Source organism: Mus caroli, chromosome 4 (assembly GCF_900094665.2).
Source record: "Mus caroli chromosome 4, CAROLI_EIJ_v1.1, whole genome shotgun sequence".
Taxonomy (NCBI): Eukaryota; Metazoa; Chordata; class Mammalia; order Rodentia; family Muridae; genus Mus; species Mus caroli.
Genome location: NC_034573.1, coordinates 126,955,989 through 126,964,803, shown reverse-complemented (window position 1 = coordinate 126,964,803; position 8,815 = coordinate 126,955,989). Strand labels below are relative to the sequence as shown.

The window sequence follows — 8,815 nt, the reverse complement described above, 5'->3', positions numbered from 1 at the left end:
GGGGGGGGAGGGGAGAGTAGTTGTGCCCTGGTTTCTGTCCTCTCTGCCACTGCCCCTGAAGTGTTAATCAAATTAAGAATCCAGGAAAAACAATGCAGCCACTTTGGGCCTCAGAGGAATCGCGAGCTCTAGGAACAGCTGGGAGAATTCCACATCACCTCAGTCTCCCAAGCTCTGGGTGGCTCTGACCCCAACGAACACACTCCTTTCCAGTCTCCAGGGCCCTGGCTGGCCACAATGACCTCATAGCAACAGCCATTGGACACTCAGGGCAATTTCATGGGAGATATTTGTTCTTTGGTCTTGATGCAGAGAGAATTTTTCCTTTCCCACTGTCTCCATGGAAACCCCAGCTACACTGTTGGCTATCCCCCCTTCCCACCTCATGCTTTTCAGATCAATACAGGAGCTTGGCTCCCCACTGGCTGCCCACAGTGGAAGGCTGCAGAGCTCTGGGCAGGAGAAGTTGGGGCCAGGGTTAAGCCTGGGCCATAGGAAGTGTCACTTAGGAGGGATGAAGGAGTCTAAAGGCTGGTTCCTTGTTCTCTTAGTCACTAGCTCCTTAGCTCGCCTTCCCAGGGATCCTCCAGAGCGCAGACCCAGTCAGGGAGAGACACACAGGTCACCAGTGGTTACCACCCCCTTCCTTCTTAGGCCAGACCTTTAGAGGTGAATGGGGGTTGTCGCCTTCTTTATTAAAGGTTGGGAGAAGTTTCTTCCTGCCTCAAGGAACAGCGAGGAGCAGCCAGAGCCAGCCTGCGGGCTCTCAGAGGCTCGGCGCCCCGGTCCTCGACTTCTATGTTTGGCTCCCGCCCCCCAAGCAGAAACAGGTCTCTGCACGCCTCCAGCTCAGCCCGCAGCGCGGCGCGGCGCAGCGCAGCGCAGCGCGAGGAGCTCGCGCCCAGACTCCTCGCGGTTAACCTGCTATTATGCTCGGGACGCTTTCCCTCGGAGACCTGTCAGCCCGCCGGTTTGCGCCTCGCTCCGTTCCCGGGCCACCGCCCCGCGCTCACACCCCCGCGCGCCCTCGAGCACCCAAAGCAGCCTCCCGGTGCAGACGCACTGCTAGCCCTGCTGCCCCGAGCCGGACTGGGGCAGCAGGGGTCCCGGGACCTCCAGAGGGAAGACCGGACAGTGGTGGTGGCCCGCAGGAGGAACCGGCGGGAGCGCGATCCTCGGGTCCCACGGCTGAGACACCTGCCGGGAGCCCCCTGCGCCTGTGGCCCCGGGACCCGCCCCGCCCGCCCGGTCCCCGGCCCGACTTACAGCCAGTTGCTCGCGGCGGCCGAGAACACGGCGAAGACGAGAAGTCGCAGGGACCGCAGACACGAACGGGGGCTCATGGTGCCGTGCGCGCCCAGCCCAGGGCAGCGGCCGAAAGGCTCCCGTCGGGGCGGCAGGTGGGCGCCGCGCGGACGGGCTGGGGCGCCGGGCCGGGGCGCGCGGCGGGGCTCAGCCTCCGAGCAGCCGGCCGCGCCGCCCGCTGCTGCGCCCGCTGCCCGGCGGACCCGACTGTCAGCGCCGCCCCAGAGCCGGGATGCGGCGGTGGCGGCGGAGGCGGGCGGGCGGCCGGCGGGGCGGGCCGGGGGCGGGCCGAGGATGGGGTTACCTGGGCGGGTCCAGCGGCGCGGGACAACCCCCCCCCCACGGGGGCGGTCCTGAGCCCGCGGGACTGGGCTTCTCCTGGGGGGCCTCCCCGGCCCGGCGCCCGGACGCGCTCGGAGCCTCAGCCCCGCTGCTGCAGGCACGCTTGGCCGCACGCCGCCCAGTTGGGCCGAGCTAGAGGCGCGGCGACCCAGCTGCTGGGTCCCCGCCCGGGGCCTTAGGGACGGGCGGGCACAGCTCCCCCAGCCCGCCGCTGCGGGCACTGCAGCGCCGCCCTGGCCGCGCCCCGCGGCCCCCCGCCGGCGCCTGGGAGCCGGGATCCCCGGCCGACCCCGGTGGAGCCACCGGAGCGAGAGCGGCTGCCACTCGCGCGCACCCAGTCGCTCGCGCTCAGGGCGCACCAGGCTGGGGTGCCGCCCGGCTGTCCCCGCTGGACCCCTCCCCGCCCTCAGGCCCCCGCGTTCTGCGGTCCGGCCCCTCCCTAGCACTCACCTCCCTCCAGCCTTCCCGGAGCTGGACAGGGGCCTCTCTACTTCGGGCAGCTTGGGACAGTGGCCTGAGACTCCGGGAATTCGAAACCTCGCTTCTGGATCGCCCTGGGTTCTGGCACGCTCCAGGCAGCGAGGTTTTGAGCGAACCCCTCTCCTTTCTGTGTAGACCTTCTGCTTAGGAACTGGAAGGCTATGGAGGGTTCCTTTTAGCACAGGAACCAATCTTTGCTGTCTGCTTGGGTTTCTGTTCACTTCTTTTATTACTTCTCCCACGCCAGGCAGATTCAACCCTTAGCTTGGTGTCTGGCACAGAGTGGGTGGGTGACACATTTGTGGAGTGAATGAATGGAGTGGAGATATTGCTTAAAAACCCATGCCTGGCTGGTGCTGAAGCTTAATTCCGTGTTAATAGTTACTTGCCGTGGCTGGGCCACACCCTCTCCAGGTCACTGATGGAGCCCAGACTCCTCTGGCCCTACCTGAGGCTACATCCCACTGAGCTAGAGGAACTCCGTCTAAACAGGGAACCAAAAGCCCAGAGACCCTACTCCATCTCACTAAAAGCAAGGAGGAGAGAAAATGACCTGGTCTCTGCCCTTCCAGAACCAACTGTTTTCTCTGTGTGAGTTTGGCTGCCCACCCCCGCCATGGCCACGTTTGACACCAGTTGTCTGGGTTAACCCAGGAGAGACTTTGGCACGGAGGCTGAGCAGAAGGTGGTAGGGATTCGTGGAGCCCCGGCAAAAGTGCAGATGTGAGTTCATGTACCACATGTCTAAATATTTGCAGGTGATAAATCAAGCTAACAAAACGAGGAATAAAATATGTCCTAGCCAGCTCTCAAAAAACCACGCTTTCATAATAACATGCAGAGCTGGTCTGAGTGTGAGCATCTCACAATGCCTGAGTCCCGAATATGTATGGTGCAGCAATGAAGTGCACAGAGAGTGACCCTGGTGCCTGGTCCTGACTCTCACCTTTCCCCACTTCAGCCTTTCCTGCCCTTTACGGATTCTTTTGTGCACACATGCACACATCTCAGCTTGTATAGACAAACTTGGTCTCCCGATCCCTCTTCACCCCAGCCCTCCACCCATTTGAAAGCTGTGCAGTCTCGGCCATTCCTCAGCCTTAGGGCCAGACACACCAGTGTGTAGCCACTCCAGTCTGCTCAGCTTGGATCCGCAAGAGAGATGCACCTATCCTAGAAGTTAGTAAGAGTCACCTGGGCAAGGAAGTCTAAGGGCCTGGATCTCCAGAGTGAGACCCAGGGAGGGGACACAGGCTCCAGATGACCACATCCCCTTGGCCCCATGATCATCTCTCTCTCTGTGTTCAGAGTCAGTGAGCTAGAGAAAGGCCAGACTGTGGGATGTTCAGGGCAGGGCCACTCTTAGGTTTAAGCGTGGTACAGAATTACTAAGCTATTTTGAGCCACCATGTAGATCCAGTATAGTGAAGATAATAAATAATTTAAACAACAGTAGGCTATTAGTTTAGGGTGCCTATTACAGCCCCTTTCCAAATCGAGACATTTATGTTATATGGGCTTCTCTTACTGATGTTCTATAACTAATCTTGAAAAATATTAATGTTTATTTATTTCAGTTTTATTTTAAAATTATATACCTCTATATGGATATGTACAAGTAAGGTAGGTACCCAAAGGGACAAGAGGCATCCTGTCTCCCTGGGATCGAGATTATAGGTGGTTGTAATCTGCCCACTTTTGGTGCTGGGAATTGAATTTAGGTTCTCTGCTAGAGCACTGTACAATCTTAATGGCTGAGCCATCTTCCTTACCCATTATTTATTTATTGGTGTGTGTGTGTGTGTGCGTGCGTGCGCATGTGTGCCACGGTGCACTCCTGTAGGTCAGCTTGTAACAGTCAGTTCTCTCTGTCTACCATTCTGTTCCGGGATCAAACTCAGGTCGCCAGGCTTGGCAGCAAGTGCCTTTACCAATGAGCCGTCTTGTGGGCCTGCACATCATAACATTTAAAATTGGAGATAGGGGGACCCCAATCAGGTTTGCTGAGAGATCAGGCATAAACCAGGGCGGAGCCAGGCAGACTTGTATTGTTCTGCGGTCTCTGCCTATGTTTTCTATGGAAGCCCTGCAATACAGATTCCAGAGTGACTACAGTTAATTCCCCCACTTTACAGAGGGGGAAGCAACACAGAGTGGTGACCCTGGGCAGTCAGAGATTTGGGTTTGAACCTACTGGAGACTTCCAGTGACATTCCCTGACCCCCCTCCTCTTCCTTGGGCTAGACATCCCACCCAGAGCAGTGGGGTAAGTGAAGCTCATGTGCTAGAAAGAGCTTCCTTAAGAGAGGAGGGTGCAGGGGCCAAAGCCCAGGAGGCTCGCCCTGATCTGTGATAAGGGAGGGGAGGGCCTCTCGTGAGTCAGTGGAAAGCTGACTGGGAAAATCTCTTTGAGGAAGTGTGCTCTCCTAACTTTCAAGATCTGCTCAACCATGAAGATATAAACACAAACTAGTTAAAACGTTCAATGGCCACTTGCTCTTCAGTATCACAGGCAGCCATTGTCCCAAGGGCTTTGCCTCCACGAAGTTTTTGTTTGTTTAACAGTGGTACTGGGGAAGGAGCTCAGGGCCTCACGCATTCTGGACAAGTGCTCCACCACTGAGCTACCCTGCCCCCAGGCCTCAATAGCTCTTTGTGTATGTGTGTGCATGCACATATATGTGCACGTATGTGTGTGTGTGTGTGTGTGTGTGCACATGAGGAGAGCAGAGAAAGACTTAGAGTGTGCTCCCTCAGAAATGTCATCTATTTTATTTTTTGAGACAAGGGTATTTATTGTCTGGAAGTTTGTCAACGAGACTAGATTGCCAGGCTAATGAGCCCCAGGGAGCCCCCTGACTCTGCCTTCCCAGCGCTGAGATTTCAGTTGTGTGTCATATGCTTGGTTTTTAACCAAACCAAACCAAACCAAACCAAACCAAACCAAACCAAACCAAACCAAACCAAAACAGAACAGAACAAAGTTGTGGGCATAAACACTGGCAAAGCAAGAACGTTACTGACTGAGACTGGCCGAGTTCTCACAATCAGAGGGGCCACAGCCAAGGGCTTATGCATCTGTGTGCTTGGCGGAGTTGCAGATCAAACCCAGGACCCTGCACACACCTGGAAAGTGTTCTACCCCTAAGCTGCAGCTCCAGCCCCAGCCGCAGCCCTGTACTGACTTTCATTCTAGGTCCAGCAGCTGGAGATGGATGCTGTTAGTTAGTAATAGCTATAGCGGATGAAGCCCTGTTCCAGGTCTCTTTAAGACAGACCAACAGCCCAGGAACTATGACTTCCATTTCTGTTGGATGCATGGGAAAAGCTTGGCTTGTCACATTGCATGGCCAGCAAGTGTGACAGACAGAGTTCAGAACAGCTTTGATGTCCTGGTCCATATGTGAGCTTTAGTCTATCTCAGTCTAGAGAGGAAAGGCTGGCCGGGGCATGTGTGTGGGATAGGTGTAGGCTTTTTCTGGAAGTTTCTAGTTTTCGAGGCCCGAGATGTTGCTAGTTGACTCTGTAGTTCCTCTCTATGCCCAGAGCTTTGAGTGCCCTACATATAACAGGACACAAACTCTTCCTTACTTTCTGGTTGCCACATGGTCCATTTAAATGTGTGCACTTTTGTTTGTTTGTTTGTTTGTCTTTTGAGACAGGGTTTCTCTATGCAGCCCAGGCTGGCCTTGAACTCACAGAGATCCACCTGCCTCTGTCTCCTAAGTCTTGAGATTCAAAGCCCGAGACACCACCTCCCAACATTATTTACTTATTTTTTTATAAGATTGACCCAAGGGCTTTGTGCAAGCCGGACAAGTGTTCTGTCTCACAGTAATAGCTCTGGCCTTATATATATATTTTTTTTTTAAGTTTGATTTTATTTTTAATTGTGTGTGTGTGTTTCTGTGTGTGGGTATGGCACATGAGTGCTGGTGCCGGTTGAGGCCAGAGGTGTTCGATTTCCTTGGGCTGGAGTTACAAACAGTTAGTTATAAGCTATCTGATGTGGATGGGTGCTAGGGACGGAACATGGGTCGTCTGGAAGAACAACACGCACTAAACAACTCCACCTCCTCTCCAATCTGCCCTTTTGTATGAGTTGCCCAGGTTGTCAGTGGACTTGCTCTCGTCTCCTGAGGTTACAGCCCTAGGAGCACTCAGCACAAGACCAAGCCGAGTGGTCCATTTTCAGAGTGGCTTTCTTTCTTTCCTTTAAGCCTTACTATTAAAACTCACCGAAGAAGAGAACCAGGTTTAAATTTAATTTTATTATTGTTTTCAGTACCGACTCAGGGTCCAGACTAATGCTTTATCCCTGAGCCCACCCTTCAGCACCAGGTGTGTGTGTGTGTGTGTGTGTGTGTGTGTGTGTGTGTGTGTGTAATGTGGGTGTAGTGTATGTGTGTAGTGTGTGTGTGTGTGTAGTGTGTGTGTGTAGTGTGTGTGTGTGTGTAGTATGTGTATGTAGTGTGTGTGTGCAGATCACAGGTCAGGTATCTTTGTCACTCTATTCCTTATTTTTGAGACAGAGTTTCTCATGAGCTAGGAGCTCATAGATTTGGCTAGATGACCTAACAATGAACTCCGCCTGCTTCTGCCTCCTCAGTGCTGAGATTACAGACAGACACGAAACACCGTGTCCAGCTTCTCTGTGGGCACTGGAGGTCCAAGCTCAGGCCCTCCTGCTTTTGAGGTGGGCGCTTTGCCCACGGAGCTGTCAGCCAGGTTTTAGTCATAGAGAATCACGTGCCTTGTGTGGGCATTATCTCCAGCTCCCGGGGAAGGGCTCCAAACCCTGTGCTTGGATCCGTCTCCAGCCCAGTCCTGGAGGCACCTGATAATGGAGCAAGCGTCTGTAGGCTGGCACCTGGGGGTTTAGCCTAATTTCAAGCATTTTTGAAGTGGAGAAAGTAAAGGCCTGAGCTTGGGGCAAGAACACTCTCGTGTCTGTGCATGCATTCAAGGAGGTGGGAGGAGGGGAGCTGCTCCTGTTCTGTGGCTCCGCTGCCCAGGGTGGAGCTGGGTGGACCGCACAGCAGCACCATTCAAAGTTATCCAGCCTGGGTCCCCAACCAGGACAGGGATGAAAGACCTGGTCAGTCAGCCTCATTCACACTGTCCGGCCCTGGGCAAGTGCTCTTCCCTCTACCTCGAATTTGTACCCTAATGGCCCTTGAACCTCGAGATGCTAAAAACCTGAGCAGCAGGTTCTTGGGGGAGACTTGCATTTGGTCTTGGCCTGGCCCCTGGTCCTCAGGGGGTCTTGTGTATAGTGTGTGTGCCTCAGTTTCTTTATCTGTCCTAAGTGCTGTGGTGGGGTCCAGTGAGGCTGCCTGGGTGAAGTCTTTGGAGCCCCAGGCCAGGCTTTGGGGGGTGGGGCAGTGAATACAGCTTCCCCGAATGCCATCTCCTTGTCTGTTTCATGGTCACATATAGGTCACACCTGGTTCGCAGGGGGAGTTTGGCTCAGTTTCTTTTAGACACTCATATTTGCTGATAGCGTCTCAAGATGGAAAGTTTTTTAAGGGTCCTATAACTTCAATTTCTCTTGAAAAAAAAGGTGGGGGGGACATTTGTCAACCTAGGACTCTCTGTTTGGGGAGAAGTGTTGTGTTCCTAACACAGGGACTACTTTTCTTGAGCTGATAGGTCAAACCTTGGGCCTTGCATATACTAGGTCTACAATAGGGCTCTATCCTCAAGATCTGCACATGCTAGGTTTGCAACAGAGCTCCATCCCCAGAGCCTTGCACATGCTAGGTCTACAACAGAGCTCCATCCCTAGTCCTTCAATCCCTAACAGGCCCCTCGGGACCATTATTCCCTCAAATGTCAGTTCCCAGAGCAGAAGCTGGGCCAACTCGACCTTCAACCTTCAGAAGAAACTGACAATAACTTCCGGCCACTAACCAGGAAACCATGGCTCAGAGTTGGGGAGAGTTGCCCAACACCAACCATGTCTTGGCAGGTGGTACCCAAACAATGTCCAATCAGGCTCCAGATGATGTCTCTGCTGGCACAGGGTCATATAACCAGGAAGAATCTCGGGTAGGACCCCCTGAGGACCGCACTCTTTGACTGCACTCTACGTGGTTTTCTTCCTTTTCCTCTCTCACCATAGAGGAAGTGAGGTTCCACAAGTCGAGGAGTCAGCGTGCATGACAAGAATCCCGAGAGTGGAAGCTTCCCTCCTATGCATACGTGAGATGGTTATGGCTCTAAATTTCTTAGTATGAGGGTATTTAAATACAGGCAATAGAAAAGAACATTTGTAAATCAAACATACATGGCAATCATCCAAACAAGAGTGATCAAGGCTTCATTATGCTTGTCGTTGTTGTTGTTTTGAGACAGGGTTTCTCTGTGTAGCCCTGGCTGTCCTGGAACTCACTCTGTAGACCAGGCTGGCCATGAACTCAGAAATTCGCCTGTCTTTGTCTCCCGAGTGCTGGGATTAAAGGTGTGCGCCACCACCATCAGTTGATCATTCTAGTTTTTGGTAACTTTTATTTTGAGACAAGGTCTGCCTCTGTAGCCTAGATTGTCTTGGAGCTCACCATGTAGCCCAGGCTAGCCTCCAGCTCACAGAGGTCTTTCTGCCTTAGTTTCCCAACCAAGTGTTGTAACCAGGTAACACACCTGGTTACCTCACCTAAGCTTTATGTCATTTCTTTTTTTTTTTTTT

General features: G+C 53.6%; 1 protein-coding gene across 3 annotated transcripts in view; it reads right to left on the bottom strand.

The window, feature by feature from the left end:
- Positions 1-2,231, bottom strand: part of Wnt4 (Wnt family member 4) — a 20,180-nt gene extending 17,949 nt beyond the window's left edge. The window contains exon 1 of one of the 3 annotated variants that reach the window (XM_021161074.2): positions 2,098-2,231. Coding sequence is in view for 2 of the 3 variants with exons in the window: in XM_021161073.1 (XP_021016732.1) it covers positions 1,267-1,343 (77 nt within the window). In the remaining variant the exon portion in view is untranslated. Of the gene's footprint in view, positions 1-1,266; positions 1,529-2,097 lie in introns of those variants that run through there. The other 2 variants (XM_021161073.1, XM_029476480.1) reach the window with 2 other exon arrangements.
- Between the last annotated feature and the right edge of the window lie 6,584 nt (positions 2,232-8,815).